Source organism: Vanellus vanellus, assembly GCF_965231255.1.
Source record: "Vanellus vanellus genome assembly, chromosome: 23".
NCBI classification, from domain to species: domain Eukaryota; kingdom Metazoa; phylum Chordata; class Aves; order Charadriiformes; family Charadriidae; genus Vanellus; species Vanellus vanellus.
In genome coordinates this window covers 4,937,105-4,960,385 of record NC_138928.1, presented here as the reverse complement: position 1 = coordinate 4,960,385, position 23,281 = coordinate 4,937,105, and the positions used below count along the sequence as shown (strand labels likewise).

At 49.1% G+C, this 23,281-nt stretch overlaps 1 protein-coding gene across 1 annotated transcript; it reads left to right on the top strand.

Annotated features, from left to right (window-relative positions):
• Positions 1 to 8,122: 8,122 nt before the first annotated feature.
• Positions 8,123 to 21,827, top strand: ELK4 (ETS transcription factor ELK4). Its single transcript, XM_082494447.1, has 5 exons — positions 8,123 to 8,212; positions 16,560 to 16,775; positions 18,200 to 19,123; positions 20,317 to 20,433; positions 21,597 to 21,827. Exons 2-5 carry the CDS (start codon positions 16,569 to 16,571, stop codon positions 21,693 to 21,695), a joined length of 1,347 nt encoding a protein of 448 aa, XP_082350573.1. The 5' UTR covers positions 8,123 to 8,212; positions 16,560 to 16,568; the 3' UTR covers positions 21,696 to 21,827.
• The last annotated feature ends 1,454 nt before the right edge of the window (positions 21,828 to 23,281 follow it).

Sequence of the window (23,281 nt, the reverse complement as noted above, 5' to 3'; positions counted from 1 at the left end):
AAGCAGTGCTTTTTAAGAAATGAAATGCAAGCCGACAGGAGTTGTAGCAGGGCAGGACGTGGGAGAGCACAAAGAGAAATTCAGGCAATGTTTCTAAATCTGCAGCTGTGGCTCTGGATAGAGCAGTACGCAGTGCGGAGCCCTTCGTCTTCAGCGCGTTGGTGACAGCACTGACATCCCCGAGCTGCCGCCCACGTGGAGCTCGTGCCGGCTGCTCATCCTCTGGGATGAGATAAGGGCCAGTGCAAATCCACAGTTTGGTTTAAAGCCCCTTTCGAAATGTATCTCTAAGATGGATCATTAGGCTTTCCTTTTTCTGCCCCAATAAAATCAGAACTGGTTTGTTGGTGGTTTTTTTTTTTTTTTTGGTGACAATTCTCCCTTCCAGAGTCCAGTTTTATTTGGGGCAAACGCAATTCTTGGCGTAGTTTCTCTGTCCCCGGGTGGTTGAGCAGCAGACGCTGGCTGGGGGCAGGGAGCAGACCGCAGCCTGGAGTTTCTCCTCAGAAAATAGGGAAGAGCTTTTGCGGGCATGGGACTGCACAGGCCGGAAAACAGGCAAACGTTTGCAGGAGCAAAGAAAGTCAGTTGAGTTTCCCTCCGCTGCCTCACCAGCTAGCCACCAGCTAGCCACCGGCTGGGCCAGATCCTGGCGCTGACCAACAGAAGGTTGGAGCTGGTAATGGAGCTGGGAAACAGGTGGAGAAGTTTTGCAACCCTATGGACAGACCCTGGGGTGGCCCCAGCAGCACTTTTGGGGCCTGAAGCTGGAAGCCGAAGGGACAGGAGCCCCTTGTTGGTTTGCGTGTGTGCCGGGATGTGGTCCGGGCTCTTTCTGGAGCTGTGGCTGAGCACAAAACACGAGGTTTCCTCGCAGAGAAGTGGGGTGTCGCACGGCCTCGTGCCGCAGCCGATGCGGCAGCTCCCAGGCGATGCTCTGCTCGCCTCTCCCCGCTGTGAGCGCGCTCCGGGAACAGAGGGGTTAAGGGCACAGTGGAGCTTAATGAACAAAAGAGCTCAATTAAAACAGCTGGCTGGATTGACTTGGCCTGGCCACGCTGGATGACTTACTGCTTCATAATCAGCTTCCCACGTGGGCACAAGTCCACTCGCGGGGCGGCTGGAGCAGGGAAGAACGTCTCTGTGTAGGAATAAGGCTAACGAGCGATTGGCTTTTGTGGGTCGCTCACCCCGCGGGGCTCGGCGGTCCCAACCCCAGGCCGGGTGCTTGTTTTTAGGATGGACTTCGGATGGGCTGTTTGCAGGGATGCACCTTTCCTAGGAGCTGCTCTCTCCGCTGCCTGTGCAGGTAAAACACTTCGCTCACTGACGTTTGGTCCACGCTGCCTTGCTGGGGGAAGGTTCCCCGCTGATGGCATAGAGTCCCTGGCTGGAGCCCGGCAGGAGAGGATGGGGTGACGGCATCTGGTCAGCCGTGGCGTTTCTTGTTGTTTGATCCAGGAACTGGGCAGTGGTACAGAAAGGGCTTATCCTTCCCTGGAAAATCCACCCAGATAAAGCCTGTTTTGGCTTGGAAAGCAAGTGGTGGGAGGGGGGAAATCAGATATGCGATTCGACATCCACGGATCTGTGTTCGCTTTTGGAAACGTTGGCTTTTCTCTGCGAATTACACCAATTTCTCCCCAACTGCATTTTCACAGCTCTTTGCTAAGAGAGCTGAGCACGCTGCTGTCTGCTTCTCACCTCTTCTATTTCAGAGCTTGGGTTGTTTGTACAAACAAGAGGCTCTGAAACGAAATTCTAGGTGTCATTTAAATGGTGACGACGGGTCCTGACTTTGCCCTGTTGTTACCAGCTGTGACGGTGCTGTTGGCTCGGGCAAGGAGAGGAACCAGTGAGGCTTTTAAGAGTTGCATCCAGGAATTTTATTCAGGATGTGGGAACTTCACAAGGGGAATTGTGCTTTTAGTAGGAGAAGGGCTGTGGAGATAACACGGTGGAAACTAGTTTGGCAGCGTTGTGTAATCACCAGAGATCCTCTGGTGCACAGCTTTAGGGCTTAACTTTCATAAGCACCTGAAACCACCTCCAAGCCGATGTGAGTCAGTGGAGACGAACCCTTCTGAAAACCCCCAGCCTTTCTCCCGCTGTCTCTAGTTCCTCACTGCGTAGTGATATTCTTGGGTAAATGGGTAATTCTGCTTTTTCCTGAAATGAACTATTGAGTGTAACTTTGAATATCAACAGTTGTTGTATAATCTGGGCATTGCACGTCCTGTCCAGCAAAGTAACTCTGGAGCATTTAGTAGGGCAGTGAGGTCCCCTGCCTGGCTCTGCTGACAAGCCTTGGGCTTGTCCCCATCGAATATCTCCTGGGGGAGTGGAGACGGAGGCTCGTGGACTGGATTAGCCACCCTGTGCCTGCTGCAGGACGCTGAACTTCCTCTCTCCCTCTTATCTGCCCTGAGCGTGCCGATCGCCGGGTCCTCGAGGTGGGGGCTCTTGCGTGCGCAGACTCGGAAACAACGAGGGTTTGAAAGCAGCGCAGATCTGTGGCTTTTTTTTGAGAGCGTCAGCAAACACCAAAGCAGAGGCAGAGCTGCTCTCTGCAAAGGAAACCCACAGAAGTGGGTGCAAAAAGGCTTTATCGGGTCTGAGAAATACGAGATCGTCGGCAGTTGGGTGTGGAAGGGAACACGAGGATGGGAACCCAGTTACTTCTCCATCCTCTTCAAGGTGCTCCTTCTAGCTTTGGCAAAAGCAGTTGGTATTTGTGGACCCCTCTGCACCCTGTAACACTCCGTGGGCATCCTGCAGCATCTTCAGGAGCTCTGTGAAGTGGTGATGTCCCTCATGAGCAAGCGCCACCACATCCTGGGGCGGTGGGGGTGGCATCTGTGCGAGGACGGCGGCATTCACCGGGGTGGCAAAGCCGGGGCTTTGCTGTGGGTGGTGAGCGGGGTGTGAAGCTGCTCTGAACCAAGTGACAGCAGATTTCCTGCCGAAAAACTTGTCAGGTTGATGACTAGCACCATCTAGGCCTCGTCGGCAAAGTAGCACTCATGCCCACCTTTTTTGGGAGAGCTTCGGTAGGGTGAGGGGGTGGTTGGCAGCCCCAGAGCTGGACCGTCCCGCTGCGTGTCCCCACCGCTGTGTGACTTGGGCTGCTCCGGCCGCTTGTGTCCAGCAGCCCGGCTTTCTCCCAGGGCACCTCTGAAAGCGAGTGGGGGGCTCGCCTTGCCCCCCTTCACCTCCAGGGGTGTCTTAGGAACTGGGGTATAAAGTGCTAATATTGGTAATCGTAGCCTTGGTGATCCGAGACGGCGTTGAGCGTTACGGTTCCTGCGAGCATCTCTCCTGAGAGCGCGATGAGTGGATTTTTGTTGTGAGACTTTAAAAAACCCACAAACAACCCTCCCTCGATCTTACAGCCTTTTCCCCTGTGAGCGTACCCTCTCACTGATGAGGCACGAAACCTCTTGTAGCTGTTCTGCTTATTTCGTGATTTACAGGCTCCCAGCGCTCTTGCAGAGCTCGGTCTCGGGGTCGGGAGCTGTATTAAAATAGCACCTGGATGTTCTGGAGCAAAGCCTCGTTAGTGTCTGAGTAGCTGTTGTGTAATTTTCTGGCTTTCCCGGTGCCTGTGCTTCCCCGCTCCCTTCCATGGCTCTCTCAAGCCAACCACCACGTGATGGCCAAGTCAGAACCTTGCAGTAAGATACCTCTTTCTTTCATAAGTCAGTGCTTTTAGAAACCTCTGCACTTTTCTGACTGGCTTTTCCTGTGTTTTCCTAGAACTGGCAGTTACGTATCACTTCATGACTTCGTCCTTGCCTCAGAACTTGCAAAAATCTATTTCTAGGTGCCACTGTCTGATTAACCTTCATCATAAGTCCCAACTGAAATGTATTCATTTGACTTCCTTTTTCTGCCGCCTCTTTCTCTTTAAAACGCCTTTGCATGTGAGCTGCTTTTTGAAAAGGTCTTTGCGTATGAGCTTCTTCCAAACCCTGCCTAGATGCCTGCTTGATTTTATTCCATCCCTTTGTCTGTCCTATATTTTTCCCCTTGTGATGTTGTCTAAGATAGGAACAAGCCCACGTTGGATTGCAAACCCACGGCAGGGGAAGCAGAACAAAGTGAGAGCTGCACAAAGTAGGAAATTTATTATCCCTCTGAAAAGACGCTCTGATACAGCTGTAGCTGAAGCTCTTTAGGTCCTTCGGGTGCTAGGGCAGAGCGGAGTTGATTTTTATGGGCTGTCCCTCTTCCACAGCAGCCTGCGCTGTCTTCTTGGGTTCAGCTCGTGCATTGTTTCCTGACGGAGTGCTAAGGGAATACGAAATTTTGGGGTGTGCTGGTCGATTTTGCTGATGGCAAGTGGAAACAAAGCCGGGGAAGAGTCTGGAGCTGTGGTGGGGCGCTCAGAGATGGAGCTCTGCTGTTTGCTTTGCAGAACATGTTCAGACCCCACTTGAGCCTGGCGTGTGTGCTGAAACACCGGGTTTGTGTGATCAACTATCTTGTGAAATCTTCTTTTTCGGAGCTGGATCATGCTCCCGCTTTGCAAATAACTGCTGCTCAGCGCCAAGTGAGGAAAAGACACTCAAAGAAACGGCATGGTGTGCGCCGGTCCCGTAGGTTGTTCGTCACCGCAAAGGCTACAGGAGCTCCCGGAGAGACCAGCTGGCTTCAGGAGCGCTCCCCGAGCGAGTTGTGCAATCCCCGGTGCTGGTCCTTTCCCAAACAAATGGATTTAGCTGTGTTTGAGGTACACACATGCAGATGTTGGCAAACCTCCCACGTATGACTCTACAGGAAGAGTCTGAGAAAGCACAGGGCTTTTCTTTGTTTTCCTCTCTGTTTTTTTGTTGTTTTTTTTTTTTTTTAATTCAGTGCGGGAGAAGGAGTCCAAGCTCCAAACAGAGCGAGAGGTTAGGATGGAGCACAGCAGGAGAAGATAAGCGGGACGGGCGCAGGGAAATGCTCGACCAAAGGCTTGTGGTGTTGGTTATCAAGGCTGGCTCACCCGTGGGGCGTTAGTTGTATTTGAGCAGCGCAGAAGAGCAGGTAGAGGTGAGGAGGCTGCGGCTCAGGGCCATGGGAAAGGGCCTCCTGAGCTCCAGACCTCGGTTCCTGGGTCAGTGCTTCCTGGCTTGGGCATTCCCAAGGGAAAAGCGGTACTGATAACCTGAAGTGCTCTGTGGAAATAGCGAGTGATGCTTTCCACGGGGGAAAAAGAAAAGGAAAACAGCACATGTTTTCATTTCAAAGGGGCTTTAATTATTTTGAAAGCTGAAGAAACTGACTCTGGAATTTTGTAGAGGATTTTCTTGTCCTTTTTCCTTACCTTTTTCTTCCCCTCCCTGCCCAGTCTCTCTCACACTTTTTTCTTTTCTTTTTCATTTTTGGGGTGTTTGAAAGTGGAGGTGAGAAACCCAGAAACCAATCTCTTGATTTTATTTTAAAATGCGGTAGTTAATTTCTGTAAATAAATAAACAATGGTCAGCCTGGTTGAAAACTTCCTCTGTCCCCATGACAGAAAGCACGCTTTCGGGGAAAACCCTGTACTTCTTCCCTGTAGTCAAAAGACATCTCAATTCCCTAAACTTCCTTACTTTCTCTGCTTTCGTCTCCCTTCTGATCCCCTGTGACTCTGCAGTAAGTGCTGATAAAGGGTTATTTAAAGGTATTATAAAGGTATTGTGCAACGTTGCGTTCCCTGTCTTGCTTCCAAGTTTACAGATCTCCTTTCGCTTCACCTGGTGGTTGTCATTTGTCTCCATGAAATGGGACCAGCTGGAGGGGACAACCTGGTAACGATACGGAATCTGCCTTCATAGAAACAGCATTAATTGCAGCTGGAGCCGCTCAGCCTTAACCGGGCTCTGAGCTACAACTGGTGTGTTTGAGGATAATGGTGCTTCCCCATCACAAACGTACCCGGCTGTGGGGGGCTTTGGCTCGCGCCCGCGTGTGGAGCAGGGCTCAAGTTTGTGAGGGGGCAGTTGGGTGAAATGTGCAGAGAAGACTTTGTGCTAAGGCAGCTAACCTTTCGCCGGCATGTGTCTAGGAAACGCAAAGCTGCGTGTTTTGGCATGTGCAGTGTTTGACAGCGAAGCGCTGCTTAAATTTTTTTTTTTTTTTTCTTCTCTGCCAACGGGTGGGAATCTGATGGCGAGGCAGCGGGGGCTGCTTGCTCATGGGAGGGAAGCGGGCGAGCGCTGCCTTCTCGGCACTTCACCTTCTGCTCCCGGTGCCTGATCCAATGGAAAATCATGCGGCTTTCAAACTGGTATGAAAAATGCTTTTTTAGGAGATATTTGGGACTGAGGCTGCTCACTTGTAGGCCGTGGCAGTGCAATTAGCAATGAACAGCACCTGGCCGTGGAAAGCAGTTTCCCGGGGACTCGAGTGTGGCCATGGGCTGCTTTAATGAGCTTTGGTGTGATTTATTGTGTAACCGCATCCTGGGCTGCATCCCAGGCAGCATGGACAGCAGGGCAAGGGAGGGGATTCTGCTCCTCTGCTCCACTCTGGGGAGACCCTATGCCGTGCTGCCTCCAGCTTGGGGGGTCCCAACATCAGGAGGACATGGACCTGTTGGAGCAGGGACAGAGGAGGCCCCGGAGATGTTCTGAGGGCTGGAGCCCCTCTGCTGGGAGGACAGGCTGGGAGAGGTGGGGGGGGTTCAGCCTGGAGGAGAGAAGGCTCCACAGAGACCTCAGAGCCCCTTCCAGTGCCTAAAGGGGCTCCAGGGGAGCTGGGGAGGGACTTCTTACAAGGGCATGGAGTGATAGGACGAGGGGGAATGGCTTCAGACTGGAAGAGGGGAGATTTAGATTAGGTATTAGGAAGAAATTCTTTCCTGTGTGGGCGATGAGCCCCCGGCCCAGGTTGCCCAGAGAAGCTGTGGCCGCCCCATCCCTGGAGGTGTTCAAGGCCAGTGTGGATGGGGCTTGGAGCAACCTGGTCTAGAATCACAGAATGGTTTAGGTTGGAAAGGACCTTGAATATCATCTGGCTCCAACCCCCCTGCCGTAGGCAGGGACACTTCCCAGTAGACCAGGTTGCTTAAAACTAGTGGAAGGTGTCCCTGCCCAGGGCAGTGGGGTTGGAACCAGATGCTCTTTAAGGTCCCTTCCAACCCAAACCATTCTGTGATTCTATGATTAAGGCTCCTGCTGTGTGTGCAGCGAGCCCGGGATCGCCTCTCCCTTCTGCTCCATCCGGGGAACACGAAGGCACCATGCCTTTGCCGCCAGCGTGTGGGGGTCGGGTGAGCCACGGGGAAGGTCCGGGAACAGAGAACGGCTGCAAAGCCATGGCCGAACCCCGCGGCCTTCTGTGGGGAGCACCTCCGGGTGGGTTTCTGGAACCAAGTGTCCCGGTGCCACCATGTTCCCCAGGGAGAACACAAGCACATGGTAGTGCTGTTCTCGTGGGAAGGGATATTCTTATGGGCAAGGTTCTGGGTACCGGAGGAGGCGGGGAGCTCTGCCTACCGCACGGGGATGCGGAAAGCACGCTGGCTCGTCCTCTGTTCTGTCACCTCCCTCACCTTGCCTCCCCGGTTTCGCGGGATTTCTCATTTTATTTTTAAATTTAAAAATAATTTTTCCAATTTTTTAAACATTTTAATGTTCAGCAGCCTGCTCCAGCCCAAGCCCCTTCCCCTCTCCCCCTGCCGTGGCCGGGGAGTCCTACCGCTGCGCAGCCCCACTCCGCCCGCAGACGGGGCTCCGTGTTATCCCTGACACGCCACGCAGACGCCGCCCCTGGGGCTGCCGGCGGGCCGGGGCTGGGCCGGGCCGGGCCGCGGGCACATGGCTGCGAGCGGGCGCTAGGCCAGGCGGACTACCCTTCCCAGCGGGCTTTGCGAGCGGTGGGCGGGAAGCGCCCTCCCATTGGCCGCCGGCGCCCCCGCTCCGCGCGGCGATTGGCTGCGCCGCGCCTCTGCGGGGCCGTGGGCGGAAGTGTGGGGTACGGCGGCCGCGGAGGCTCGGCGGCGGAGGGACGGGCGCTCCCGCCATGTAACGCGCCGCCGCTCGCCGCCGCCCCCCCTCCCCCCCCGCCCCGCCGCCGCCTCCGCACCGCTGCCCTTCGCTGCTCGCCTGGCTCCTCCCGCCCGGGATGGGGGCCCGGCGCCCGGCGGGCGCCCGGCCATGAAGGGCGGCGGGGGAGCCGCTCCCAGCACCTGCCCGCCGCGAGGGGACCGCGACGCCCGGGGACCGGCGGGGCTCCTCCTCGGTGAGCGGGGGCGGCCTGGCCCGGCCCGGGTACGGCGGGGTGGCTTCCGGGCCGGGAACGAACGGGCTCCGTCCTGCGCGGGGGAGGGAGCGGAGCGGGGGCCGAGGAGGCCCCGGGGCGGTCGGGGGGGCCGGGGCCGGCGGTCCCGGAGGGGGTCGGCGAGGAGGGGGTCGGTCAGCGGGAGGGGTTCGCCTGTGCCGGGAAACGAAGGCGACGGCTCTGAAGGGCGGCAGTCCGCCTCGGGTCATTGATCGGCGGGGCGCCCCGGGGCCAGTCCGGGTCTCGGTCCCGTCGGCGGGGGGGAGGAGGGAGAGACACCCCCCCCAGGCCCCTCGTCCCGGTGCCGGTATCTTCGCCGCTTGATTTGGGGGTTGAGGAGGGTCTGAGCGCGGGTCGGGGGGGTTGTGCCCCTCCGGCACCCACCGCCTGGCTCTCCCCGCGGGTGGGGGTCAGAGACGGGGGCATCCAGAGTTTGGGGGCTTTTTCTTCCCGACTGTGCTGCTGCTTTTTATTTTTTTAATACTTGTGTACTCGTCTCTTTGTGAAATGGGTGGATGCCTGCCCACATCAATAAGTGAGTCTACAGAGAAAGTATGCAAATACATGCTGTTACACTTATTTTGTATGCATATATACATATACACACATACATACGTGTATGCCTGTATTACTTCCACAAAACTTACCGTATTTTCACAGCCAAACTTCTAACAATCCCCATTGTTCTGCTCTCTGCCGGGGGGGGGGGAACCCCGAGTTCTGCCTTCAGTGGTGCCGTTTTAAGGAGCAGCTCCCGAGAAGTACAGGAATCGCGTTGTAGGCGAGCGCTCTGCGCGGTGGGGGCAGAAGCTAGTCATTAGCATTTCTTTATCTTCATCATATTGCGAACAAACACGGTGCCTGCACCAGGCACAGCCTGCCTGACAAAGCTGCGTGTTCGTGATTTTTGTCGGCCTGTTTATTTTTAGGGTCTTAGCGCCTGTTTGTAGAGAATAGTTGTTCCATCGTCATAGCAACCAGGCTAAGTGTATTATAAACATTATTAAAGGAAACCTTTTCCATCTTAAATGAGGCTTCCTTTTCATAATAAAGTTAGGATCAACATAAAACATTTAACCTTTTGTTCGGGGTTTACTCTGTAGGGTGATGCGGAGACCTGACCCCTTACTCTTAAACAGGGATGCTTTTACTTTCAGCGGACGTGCTGTGCCCGTTGCAGCTAATTTAGTCTGCTGTTGGTAAACATTCCCCTCAGCCTGTTGTGGCAGATAAGGAGGAAGCCAGTGTAACCTAACTAGAGAGGAGCTTCCACGGAAATAAATATTTTTATGGCTGACTCAGAAACAATCACATCAGGGTCAGAAACCAACCAAGGAGCTGATCAAAGGCATTGCGTATTTGAAGTTTACCATTCTCTCTATTTGTCCTAAACCTTCCCGTGTTTAGTCTCTTATCCTATAAAAGGGAGACTCTTCATCAAAGTATGGTAAAGTGGGGAAACGAGGTCTGCTGCCCGAAAAACTAATTACGCTGAGGTGTGAGTCGTCCTGAGCCAGGGATGGAGGGTCAGAGGGATGGTAGGAGCTGGAGGAAGTACATGGACTGTGCTTTGAAGTCCCCGTTATTGGCCATGTTCAAACAGGTTAAAATATTTTTACGTGTCAGGGTGTGCTAGTCAAACCCATATTAAATAACAAAGCAGGCACCATTGTCTCTGTATCAAGATTTAAAAAAACCAAAAGGCTGTTTGGCTCATTGACTTCTACCAACTTACGGTCTTCAGCCATAAGTGCGATGAGAATCCTGATGTCACTGTCCTCCCTCGTGGCTTGTTTTCTGTTGCTTTTTTGCTAGTTCAGAAAGGTTTTCTCAAACATCTGAAAGGTGGAGGATACTAGAAAATACTTAGACAAGGAAATAATAATTTCTCAGATACAAGTTAAGAAGCTGAAGCAAATTGTTCCTAAACCCCCAAATATTTGCTAACACCTTAATTTCATGTCAAGTAACTTAATTTTTGAGCTGAGAACCCAAAATTTCTTGCAATGTTTGTCTTAAGTAAATAGAACTGTCGAACTTGGCGCGGGATTAGGCAATGAAAACTCTGGAGCAGCTCTTATCGTGAGGACATCCTCCGGCATTTCCTTCCAAGGAGCTTCCTGCCTTGATAACTACGGCTTTTCCTTCAGAACGAGCTCATTTTCCTGACTGGTTTGGAAACAACGGTGCAGCAAATGCCAGAGCCAAGGGGAAGACAGGAATTTATTGGAGGCTAGCGTGTTTGTTTGTTTTTTTTCTTATTCTTACCCGATTTTAGTATTTATTAGAGTCATGTATAATATGATTACTACTTGGAAAGCTGCCAGCGTTTGGAATTTTTTAACGGTGGTGGTGCAGATGTGGAAGTCTGCATCTCTAGTTTAATTTCTTGTAAATAGTAACTTTATTTTACACATTTAAGAGGCTTTTAACTGGTAAATCACCTGTCTTCGGGAAGCACGCTGTCAAAACAAGTGATAGTGACGGTAGTTACGGTGCTTTTACAATGCTGTGTATCTTCTGGAAAAGAACTAAATACCCCGAATGCGCTTCCCACAGCACCGGAGTATGTCAGTCACTGGGAACGAGCATCCCGGTGGGGCCGGGCTTGGACAGCAGGTTTCACGCGTGCTGGGCAGCAGGCTCGCTCTGAACTGAATCAAAATTGATACAATACTAAAAGTATTAGTTCAGGTGAATCACTGTCTCAGGGGCTCGAAAATGAAAGGTTTTATTAGTAGTGGGATGTTTCAAGTACTGTGCTAATAACCACTTAATTAGATACTTCATCAGCGATGTTCAAGCTTCTGTCCCTTTACTAAAATAAAAGGAACGGGGCAGCCATTTATTTATTTATTGTGTTGGCTGGACGAAGGCACTGAACAGCCTGATCTAACTTTGAAGTTAACCCTGTTGCGAACAAGGAGTTGGGCCTGTGATGTCCAAAAATCTCCTTCAGCCGAAGTCATTCTGTTGTTTATTTTCCTGGAACAACTATCTGAGGCCGTGCGTCCACAGGAGTGTTGCGCAATGTGGCAGGAGTTCTTGTCTACAGATTCCTGCTGCTCACCCACCGGGGCCACCTTAAACTATTAAGAAACCACGGGAATAGTTCCGCACTGTAAAGTCTTTAACAGTTCAGCTTTGTGCATGTGCGCGGTGCGCGTGTTGTACCTGCAGCAGGTCCGGCTTTCCTGGGATTGTGTGAAGTTTTAATTTGCTCGCTGGCTGCCCTGCTGGATGTCTCGCTTGCCCCATTAAGTGTGAGCTGCCCAAGACCATCTCTAAGTTACTGTTGCTGCCTTTTTTGTTTCTTTCTTTTTTTTATAATGAAGCGTTTGTGATCTGAGAAGAGGTTTCTGTGTCACCCTGTGTGTTTACCTCTGCCCTGTGCTGCTTCCAAAGTCATCTTTTGAGACGTCACTGCTGTGTAAATACCTGGACAGCTGTAACCGTGCCATTTAAATACGTGGCAGTGATGATTTTGTCCTCGCTGGGTAAGGTCTGTGTGACATCCTTTCTCTCCTTTGTTTCTGTGTGGGTTCTGACAAGGCTGTAGACCTGACTGCTTCATTCGGTCCATCTGCAGAAGTCGTCAGGCTGCAGATGCTTGTAAGAGGCTGTTGGAACAAATTGAGGTGAAAGAGTACTTGAGCTGTTCTCGGCGTTGAGTCAAAGCACAGGAAATCTGCCAGAAGACCTTGCAGACGGGGGTTAGGGCAGATTCCCTGGGTCCTGCCTCCGCTGCCTTGCTGGGGCGTAGCGAGGTGTCCCTCTCCTTTTTGAGCACGAAGGGATGAAGGCTTGGCTTTGTTTTGCAATAGTAAGTATAGCTGCTGGCCACGGCGGAGATTACCATATGCCACTTCCTAAACGGTTCCTCCTGTCGGCTCTGCCACCCAGGGATTGCGCACACTCCCTCCGCAGAAGATGCAAAGCCTCGAGGCTCTGTAATCAAATGGATTGCGTGGAGCACGTGGTGGCGCGGATGCACGAGGAGAAGTCACTGGAAAAGATACGTATCTCGTGTCCTGGCTTTTTTGTAGACTCGAGGCTTTGTAAAGTCCAGGCCTCAACCAAAGCTACAGCAGCCTCAAACGAAGCTGCAGCAACATGAGAAAGCTCGAGTTTGCAGCGCTTGTATTTAGAGTACTGCAGCCAAATTCTGTCAGCCTCTCAGTATACTTCAAGGGTCATCCGTAGGCGTCAGAGAAGATCTCAAGACAATAATAGTGCTCTATTTTAGCATACTCATTACAAAGTATAACTGCCCTCTGCCTCTAGCAACTATTTTTTCCTTGTACTCAAATGGTGCAGAAGTGGAAGGACCGTCATCAGAAGCAGCAGTATTGCCTCTCTGCCTAATTCCCTCATTGTCTTTTCAAATGAGACCTTTCTCTTTCTCCGCGGACTCTTATAAGGCAAATAACCTTCAGCAAAAAGACGTTTTGCAGTGGTGTGCTTGTAATTATTGGTGTATTCATCTTGAAGAAAAAGCAATCAAACTGCCAGGCTTTTTACGCTGACGGGGAGCTGTGCTGGGAGATGGATGCCTTATCATGAAAGGAGACGTAGTTTGGAAAGAAGTTGAAATGCTGTTTACAAATCACAAGAGAAGTAACACCTCACCATTGCTCGTGTAGAGCAGGAGTAGGACAGTGGGTTCCTGTCCTCATCCGCATTTCTGTAGTTTAACTACTGCGCCTGCAACGTCTCTGGAGAGCGTGGGGTTTGCTGTACATCGGAATAAAAAGGACAAGAGGATGTGCTGAATTCCTTCCAGTGTCAGTGCAGGAGGGGGACGCTCTTGAGATCGTGGCCGGGGGGTGGGCAGCTGGTCCCCCCGCCGGGGCAGCAAAGGCGGATGGCGCGAGGAGCTCGAACCGCTGCTCAGTGCCTGTGGTTGCAAGGGAAAGGCTCATGAAAGGCATCAGCTGCCTCCTGCCCCAGGTGCTGAAGAAGGAAGAACCCTTTTAACATGTTACTCGGTTCGTCTTAAACAAAGAGAAGGGCTCATCTCGCCTATACTGGTTTTAATTTTGCATCTTGTGTGATTTTTTTTTTTAGTTTGCTTTTTCCTGAAGAAGCAACAGTTCTTTGATGTATTCTTACACAGTATCAAAGCAACTTTAATAAAAAAGTTAAATTAGATGTCTCGATTCATAACACAACATTGTCTCCCATATACATGTTATACTTTCCCAGTTACAGCTTACTCCTGGGATCTGAAGGGCCAAGGTCCACCTTCATCCCACTGCTTTGACCAATTTGGAGGGTTGTTTTCTGTCCTTCCCTTTGTCTGTATATAATCTTCAGAAAAACTCTACTCCCAGCTGCGTTGAGGTAACTCCCCATTGTTTCCTGTAGGTGTAAACAACAATTATTTAATAAAGAGGGACATCCATTCTCTCATATGCGATATAACCTATCTGTTAACTATTCCAAAGCGCTCTCCTGTTCTACGGCAGCCAAGGAGCCAGTAAAGCTTCTCCACACTGTTGTTAATGTGTCTGATGTGAGACTTTTTAAAGTAGAGGGTGCTGAGGATATGCAGCGTATCCTCCAAACGATGGAAGGAATCATGACGACCCTAAAGCCTGTAAACTCCAGAAACATCAGTAGTAACTTGATCAGTCTAACACTCCGGTACAGTCTGCCCCTGGGAGAAGGATCCTTCCAGCCGGGAGGCTGCGGTATTTGGCATTTAGGCAGCGGGAACTCTTATTTTGGTAAATGCTCCTCAGAACAACACAGCTCATCACCGGGAAAGGTGATTTATTTTTATTTTTTAAAAATCTTTTATCTTCCATCATTTTAGTCACCCCATGCGTACTCTGTGTAGCTGAACTTTGTGCTGTCAGTGCCGGTCCGTCGGCATTGTGTATCTCCAGCTCGATTCAAAACCAGCTGTGACGAAGGCAGCGGTGCTTGACTGCGGTAGAGGTTGGTGAGCTGGGAGATAATGGCAAGGTACTTCTTACTATAGGAAAGCGGCCCAATGAAATAATAGCATTTAAATTCTGGGATGAAATCTGCACGTATTTTTAGGAGGAGAGGAAAAAAAAAAACCCACAGCCTTTGCTGCTCTGAAATTCTGCTGCTAATCTAATTTCTACGTGATTGCTTCCCATTGCATCAGTCAGCGCTATTTGGTGCAGTGGTGCTTATGGGTTTTGAAAGTGCTGTAGATAAATGTAGCGTGGGAATAATCACTCAACTTCATTTTCCTGCGCTTTCTCTGTTAACACATATCGCTAGTATTGACAGCTCTGCAGAACGGTAGAATCGAGTCCTTCTGTCTACACGCCGCCCCGTGCGTGTGCATCATCCTGACAGGATAATGAGGCTCCGCTTGTGATGCTCCGCAGCGTGCGCGTCCTCTGTGCTGCCAGTAGGCAGATACGAAATGTTATTGGCAAATGCGAATACAAGTTGGAGGAGAAGTCCTGGAAGAGTTTTAATGTGGCTGCCCGGCCCCGAGTTGCCGTACAGTTCTGCTGGCATGCCAGGATGCAGTTTGGGAAGAGTCTCAAAGCACAGCGTTCAGCAGCTGACATTTTCTTAGAGTACCGAGCAATTAATTTGGGCAAGCGTGGAGTTGTATGCGTACAGTCATTAATAAGGAAAGCACCTTAGGCCAGCATAACGAGGTGCTGTGGGTGTCCTTCACTTTGAGATTGTTCCTTGTAATTGCAGCAATTTAACTGGCTCGATCAATGTAACATCTCTGTGTAGTCGTGTAAGCCTGCCATTGGGCAGGTATTCTTAAAAATAGGTTAAATGCAATGGGCTCTGCCCAAAAAAGCACCTGCCCTGGGGCACCTTATTTAAATAAGAATGTGTAGTCCTGTGTAAACTGTCAGCAGTAATCCTTTTACAGGGCTGACTAAATTCTGAAGCTCTGACATGTAGACGGTTCTCTTCCTTATATAGGGCTGGATAAGTGCTGGGCAGTAATGAGATTGGAATAAAAGGCTTTGGTAACGAAGATGAACTGGCAGTCCCGACTGAATCTTAAACTTATCCCTGCGTGTACATGGACTTCAAACAATACGGGCGTGGGTCCTGCTTGCTGAACTTGGACGTGATGCCTCTGTTTTGGAGCTTGTGAATAGCGCTCGGGCTGCAGATTCACCCAGATGGAAACCCCTGTGCTCTTTAGGTTTGCATTTACTGGGGTTTGACCTGGGGGGGAGGGAATAAAAATCTGGCAATTACGCATATGAAAACTTTCTTAGTGTAATTCATCGCGATGGTTCTTATTCCAGAGTGGCTTGGTTTGTTTTTATTTCATTGGAAGAAGTTTAAGCTGCCTTAATAGAAGCCGTTCTGTTCCGGAATAAGAGAATCCGTGTGGGATACTGAATTAATATAATTTTATTTGGTTTAATTCACGGTGCGTTTTATACTTCCCTTGTGCAGACAGGATTATTAGTGTTCTGCTTAAAAATATCTGTGGGAGTACTGTGTGGTGTAGTCAGATACGGTCAAGGAAAAACGTCATCTCTACTGCCTTGTGTGTCCTTGATGAATTTATACATCAGTGCAAGAAAATCATGCTGGAAATGCATGAGTCAACCCACAGATACTAGTCCTAGAAAGTCTCAGCCTAAATGACTGATGTAGGTAGGACATGGCAGGAATCAAGAGAAAAGCAAAAGCGGCATTTGAAATCGGTTTGTTTACTTTCATGTTTACTGTCAGAAAAGACAGGGATGGTACCAGGAAAAGACAGGAAAGTTGAAGGAGAGGAGATGGGGGCTTGGTTGAGAGGGCTGCTTGCAAGGAGGCAGTAGAAATGTGAACTGAAGGAAAATTGAGTTGTTCTGCTCTGGCATCTTCACGTAGCTTAAGCGGTTCCTTGATCTGCCATTTCCTTAAAGATACGGCGGTTGGAGGTGGGCGCAGGTGGGGAAAGGAGGCGGCGAGTGGGTGGTTTGATTTTTACCTGGGTGCACCTGAGCTGTTTCTCATAAAGCAGTACAAGTCAGAGTGGGTGAACATGGAACAACTTAGAAGAATTTTTTTTGGATAGTGACTCACTGCAACTTACCCAAAGTGACCTGATTTAGTTAAATGAGGCTAAATATAACCCATGTGAAAAGTACTGACATGTGGGAGGAGACGACAGCAGTTGGCTCTCAGCCTCTCTGTTCTGCAGGGAACATCTTTCACGACTGGTGACTAATAATTTTTACTCTTGCTGGCTTTGGAAATAACATCTCTGCTCCATTACCCCCTTCTAGGGAGACGAAGAAAATGCGCTGTTCCTAATCTGTTGCCTCTTATCTGCCTTTCTGAATTTCAGCTTACTGCTATGGACAGTGCTATCACCCTGTGGCAGTTCCTCCTCCAACTCCTCCAAGAGCCTCAGAACAAGAATATCATCTGTTGGACCTCCAACGACGGGGAGTTCAAACTGCTGCAGGCAGAGGAGGTGGCCAGACTCTGGGGAATCCGCAAGAACAAGCCCAGTATGAACTATGATAAACTCAGCCGTGCTCTCAGATACTACTATGTGAAGGTAACGAAGTCTGTAAATCCACCTCAGATCCTTATCCATCTTACCGGCTTCTGCCTAATGAGCTTTGTTTCCTTTTTCATTCTCTTCAAGGGGATAGGTGTCACTTCTGTCTCCCAGACTTAAGTAAGACGTGCTAGATTATGTTTAGAAGTTGGGTTTTTTTCTTTCATTTATCATTGTGCTGTATTTTCTCCCCAGTGGTTATTTTATAAGGTTCTAGATAGCTTTGTGCAAAACGTTATCTTCTTTGATTTACGTCTTTGCTAATACGAATCTGTCTGTGCATACTAATCCCCTTTCCAAAAATATATGCGCCCTTGCAAGGGTTAAATCCTCAACACTCCAGTTTAAGCAACAGAATGGTGATGATGATTGAGATGGTGAATACTGCACTACCTTGAGATCTTTCCTGCAGTTGTCTCTACGAAGGGGCTGTCAAAATAAGGAGTTTCGGTGAAGCAGCCCGAAGTATTTTTCTCTGCGTATTCAGTGTTGCACCGCTAATGTGGTCAGTGAGTTTAGTGCAGCAGAGTAAGATGCTTCTCTTGTTTAGCTAATGTCTTCTAAGAACTTGAGAGCCTTTCATCAGTGCATGGGTACTGTCAAAAAGCTGAACTCGGACCACGGTGTGGGAGTCTCACCTTCGTTTCAATGAGCCGTTTATCCCACAACTGTTACTGTGTGGGTGTAGGAGGTAGAAAATAAAACACAGTTTCTGAGGAACCCGTCAGTTTGTAGCAGGTGGTACATTGCTTGGAGTTTATTACTGGGTAGCACAAATCTGACTTTGTACTGAGAGGTCTCAGTAATAATAACTGTACAATAAATAAGAATCTTCTGAGGTCCAAATTGTATGTGGCATTTCACTTAGGAGCAGAACAAGTTTGACATACGCTATTTTGTGGTATTGAAATAGCTGATTAGCCTACGTTCTGCTGACTAGTTCAGCTACTTATTTTCTTTTGTTATCATCTTATTAAGAGCAAAGGTGGCTTGATTTGAAGTATTAGCTCTCAATTCTGCAAACCTGTAAGCTTTAATTCTGCAGGTTCTCCTAATAGATGACACATACTGTACCCGGGTCAGTGATCTTTCATGAGGGTGGTGGGTATTTTTCTGGTTTTTTAGCTGGTCTTTTAAAATACATTAAACAGAATTGCTTGGCACTTTTACGGCTGTCCTTAGTATATTTAATGTTAGGTTAAGCTCACCTGTTGCAGCGTTTTGTCTGCAAGCTCTGGAAGTGATACTTTGGGAGCATAACTAAATTGCAAGAATGCAGTGTGTTTTTAAAAAAAGAAAAAAGAAAGAATTTTTGATGAAAGATTACAGCCTATCTAATTCCTCAGTCTATTTTAGGCAATGTTTGTAGGAAGAAAACTAATCTGAAGAAGGCCTAAATATATGTATCTTCTTACCCACAGAATATCATTAAAAAAGTGAACGGTAAGAAGTTTGTGTACAAGTTTGTTTCTTATCCGGAGATTTTAAATATGGATCCACTTGTCGTGGGCCGTATAGAAGGAGACCCTGAAATGACTGGTTTTGCGGAAGTTAGCAGTGCTCCAAAGGATGTGGAAAACTGTGGGAAGGAGAAGTCTCAGTCGTGTGCTAAATCCTCCAGCCGCAATGACTATATCCACTCAGGCTTGTACTCCTCTTTTACTCTGAACTCCCTGAACTCTTCCAGCGTAAAACTCTTCAGGTCCATCAAGATCGAGAATCCGGCTGAGAAACTGACGGAGAAGAAACCTGCTCAGGATCCGACACCCTCTGTCATCAAGTTTGTAACCATGCCCTCCAAAAAGCCTTCCTCTGTCCCCCTGGTCTCTACCACTTCGGCGCTCTCTGCCTCTTCCACCATCTCCACCACTTCAACCGCACCCTCTCTTCCCATGGGATCGGAAGAAACTCTCCAGACCTTGGAGACGCTTGTTCTACCCAAGTTAACTGTCCCCGAAGCTCCAGCACCTTTGCCAAACTTAACCACCAGCTTCACCCCAACTCCACCCATATCCTCGGTTTCTCCCACTCTGCAAGTTCCTTCCACGCCCCCGTCGCCGCCCCTGAGCTCTAATCCCGACCTGGACATTGACACGGACATAGAGTCCGTGGCTTCTCAGCAGCTGGAGCAGGCTCAGAGCCTTCAGCATCAATCCCCGGAGCCCAAAGAGCAGGATTCATCTGTGCTGGAGAAGGAATTTGCCAATCACCTCTCCAGATCTAAAAAACCCAAAGGGCTGGAGTTGGCTCCTACTCTCGTCATTACGGGCAGCGATCCAAGTCCACTGGGGATTCTGAGCCCTTCTCTCCCAACTGCTTCTCTTACCCCAGCACTTTTCTCTCAGGTAACCTAATTCCCTTCCTGTTGGTTTTTTGTTGGGTTTTTTTTTTTTTTTAAAGTAACAACAGTGGTTATGTTATATTTTAAAACAATAAGGGAATGCAAGTGCAAAATGAATAGTCGGTAGATTGTATTTGGAGTTTGGAAACTCAGGATGTCACTCCCATTTCTCTTATAAAACAGAAACTTTATTCATAATGGGTATTTGCTTCCACCCCAGCGTGTGCCCGAGCGGTATGTCAGCTCTGCACGTCTGTGCAGCGGTAGCGTGTGGAGGCAAAACCCACACCGGCACCGGCAGGATCCTCTGTAAATCTTGCCAGGCTGATATTGAATTATTTCAAAAACCCCAAACCCTGCCCTGATCCTTCAGGCTGATTCTGCAAATGCTTTTAAAATAGAGAACCATGAAGGTGTCTGTTTAGCAGCTTTCTCTTGCTTCGTTCAGTAGCCGTTTACTTAAGACCTGAGTGTTGTAACTTAACGGCAGTAAGAACAGCTGCTTAATTTGGTTGTTATTTTTATGTGGGAAAGGAAAGCTTTTATGCCTCATGGAAAACTTGGAAGAGAACCGAACCCAGCTAGGCTGTTAAATTGTTCTGTATATATTTAATCTCTTTCCTGTAATAAATTGGAGTTAGAGTGAAACTGTAGGGAAACTGCTCATCGAAAACTGAAATGGCTGAAGACGGGGGGGAAAAAAAAAATCAAGTGCGGTTGGTCTTTTGGAACCCTTTGAAGCGTTTGGCCTGTGAACCCGGAACATCCAGAACATTCAGAAGCTGGATGTAAACGTCTTTTGTTGTGGCTTACAGCGGGGTGTCACCCAGACCACGCGCGTGCCCCCTGTCTGCTCTTTTTAAATCCGTGGGCTGAGTTTCCCGAAGTCACTTGCAGGTGCTGTGTACCGAGTCGCAGGAGGAGCTGCAGGTTCCAGCGGGATTTGGCGGCTGTTGGGAAAAGAGAGCCAATAGCTCAGTAAGGGGAGGGAGAGGCGGATGGCGGCTGCTGCTGCCGTGGGGTTTGAAGGCTGAAGAAGGAGGTGGGAGGAGGCGGAAGGAGGGAATGGGAGTTCCTGAAATTCGGAGCCAGCCCTCTGCAGCTGTAGGAGCTGCGGTCCGCGCGGCTGGATCGCCGTGTGCTCGGCGTTCCTCCGTGCGGGTTTCCCACAGCTGACTGTCTTCGTGTGTTTTGCAGACTCCCATCTTGCTGACCCCGAGTCCCTTGCTCTCCAGTATTCACTTCTGGAGCACGCTGAGCCCGGTTGCTCCTCTCAGTCCCGCGCGGTTGCAAGGTGCTAATACGCTCTTTCAGGTAAGTTCCAGCGAGTTTGGCCAATCTCTGCCTCTGAGCCACACTCGCCAGTGCCTTCCTCAGGAGACCTGCGGGGGTCCCTCAGCCCAAATAGCTGATGTAGGAAGAAAATAGTGATCTTTCTGTTTTCTATCCCTTATGTTAGCTCTGTTGAGAGCGTTTAATTTTAGTGTTTACCCAGTTTAATTTAAGTATATTGGAAATGTTGGTATTTCAGAAATGTTTTAAATTAATAGCGGGCTGTGCCGTAGTTAGAGATAGATTTATTTTTATTTTTTTTAAGGTCTGTCCTTCCTGTAAAACCTGCCTCCATGTAACTTTACTGTTGAGATTTTCCTGGAAATTGAATTGTGCTCCTCTACTGGTTGTTTTAATCATTTGTTAACAGCCTCTTCTGTTGAAAGCCATTGATTAGATCTCACCACTAGTAAGAAGGAAGATTGTGTGTGTGATCTCCGTGGCGATATGTAGCACAGTTCTTTATGATCTTTATGTTCTGCTGTCTTCTGTTGTTTGGAAATTCTCAGCCTCGCTGTTTTTAATAGATGTTTTTGTTTAACTAATACATAAAGGAAGTCCTCTATATTAAAAAAATATCCTTTAGTTGTGATTACTCATGCTCTTCCTTCACCTTCCGCTTTGGAATTGGAAAAACCACGTCTCGTGCCTGAGTCCGCTCAGGCAAAGGGTGAAATTTAACTAGTTGTCTTTTGCGTTTATATCTGTCATCTCCACGGAGATGAAGGCAGTAGCTTATATGTACCGTGAGGATATAGGGAATAAACAAGTAGGTCTGAAAATACATTGGGCATTTTCCTCGATAAATAGCTGATAATTCACTGAGGAACAATTTAGAACGTGGTTTCCCAACAACCGGTATTGAAGTCAGTTATTAGTTTAGGCCACGTGCAGAGGTTCTGGGCTGGGTCCTCCCAGCGACGCTGCTTATTGTAGCTGAATTGCTGCAGTCTGTGATGCAGTGGCATTTAAAAAGTAAATTACTTGGAGGAAGCCAAGAAGATTCTTTGAAAGTCTGGTGGTTTTTTTTCTTTGTTGTGTTTTGGTTTTATTTTTTTCCTGGGTGAGTTTCTACGTGCACAGATATGAGAGGAACTGTAAATTAAAATGGCCTCTTTCCTAATCATTTTTGTTTTGTCTCTTAGTTTCCATCAGTGCTGAACAGTCATGGCCCATTTACTCTGTCTGGACTGGATGGACCCTCTACCCCTGGCCCGTTTTCCCCTGACCTACAGAAGACATAGCACATGAACTCGTGGAAAGGACATATTGGCAAGCGAGGGAAAGATATGACACTTATATTTAACCATGTTTTTTAAATGAGCAATTTATAATTCCACAGAGATTATCAACAATCATAGTTTTTGCCATTCCCAAATAAAATGCCTTTTTTGCAAAATTCCCTTTTTTGAAGACCCAGGTTGGGAATGTATATGCAAACGCCTTAATAGGAGCTGAAGCTCCAGTCTCTTCTCTTCCCCCCGTGGTTTGGAAGACTTCACTCTGGTTAAAGGGAGTTTCGGTTGGTGTTGCAGGAACTGAGTCTGCACCGACTGCGGTAAACGGTATCAGAGAAGTCTTTTCGCTGTGACTCTTAGAAAAACCCTCTCTTCTTCTGCTTCCTGTGCTTGGCAAGAAGAAATCTATCGGTGATTGAAGCTGGCATTCCAGGAGATGCTTGGGAAAGGGGAGCGTGCGTCGGCTTTGCCTCGGCGCCTGATAACTTCTGCAGCAACAAAACAGCCCGCGTCTTTTTCTGCTGTAAAAACATCTTGTCTTTTCGCAGGGAGAAATTTTCAAGGAACATTCAATGATTGTGTTACTGAGACACGGACGATTTTTGAATGGCGTTGTACGCCGACAGTCCAGCCCCTCGGGGAAGCGGTCGGGCTTCTGGATGCTGCCCTGCCCTCCCTGCGGTGCGGCGGCGAGGTCTGGAGACGGATGAAGAGCGGGATCGGTTCCTTTCAGTTCTCAGAAAGTTTGAATGCTGAAGTCCAAACATTTCTTGTGCCAGAGACCTGTTCCAAAGCCTGTCATCTCACTGCCAGAAGATTAGCAGGATGGTGGATTTTACATGAGGTTTCGAGGGTTTGTCTGCGCCTGGTGCGGTTGCTGCCTGATGCTAGAGTTTCAGCCCCAAACAGTGGGCGAGAACACTAACGTCTGAGCATTAACGTTACTGCTCTTTTCCCACAGTTGAAGTGGAGAAGCTCCTCTTCTACCAGCACTTATCTCGAGTTTTGCATTAGATCTATTGCTTTTTTTTTATTTGAGGAAGCACTCAGACCCAAAATAAGTGTGCAGAGCTAACGGAGCGGGGTGCCACGGCGTATCCCCTTACTGTAAATTTGCGCTTGCGTTGCTTTTCTTGGTGGCCACGTGTTTATGGAGCGATACGAGATTAGTTTCCAGAGCCATTTGAAACGCTGGTGACATGTAATTTGTAGTAAGAGTTTTACACCTCGGGAGGCCTTTTGAGAGAAGTGAGGAATGAAAGAAGAGAGGATCTGCTCCCGCGGCCCCTCGGAGGCTGGATGTCTCGGGCAGAGGAGGGCTGCGTGGTCCGCGCTTCCACTTCGGGCGTCTGATGTCAGGCAGCAACTTCTGGTTTTGCTACTGTGTACATTGAGTTGGTGATGCGAGATGATCTTCTCCATAAAATACCCACTAGAATACAGATGGAGACCATCTGTATCCTTTGGCATCCTCACTGGCTCTCTTCAAAGTTTTAGTGAGCAGAGGAGGATTGTACCTTTGCAGCACGAGGAGCTGACAGTGTACGCTGTATATACTGCACCTGTCTTACGGATAAGTGGTGAACTCGAGC

Coding starts and splice junctions, on each gene's coding strand:
- ELK4 (XM_082494447.1), top strand. CDS start 16,569: ATGGACAGTGCTATCACCCTGTGGCAGTTCCTCCTCCAACTCCTCCAA. Junction 16,776..18,199: donor TCAGATACTACTATGTGAAG/GTAACGAAGTCT, acceptor TCTTACCCACAG/AATATCATTAAAAAAGTGAA. Junction 19,124..20,316: donor CCCCAGCACTTTTCTCTCAG/GTAACCTAATTC, acceptor TGTGTTTTGCAG/ACTCCCATCTTGCTGACCCC.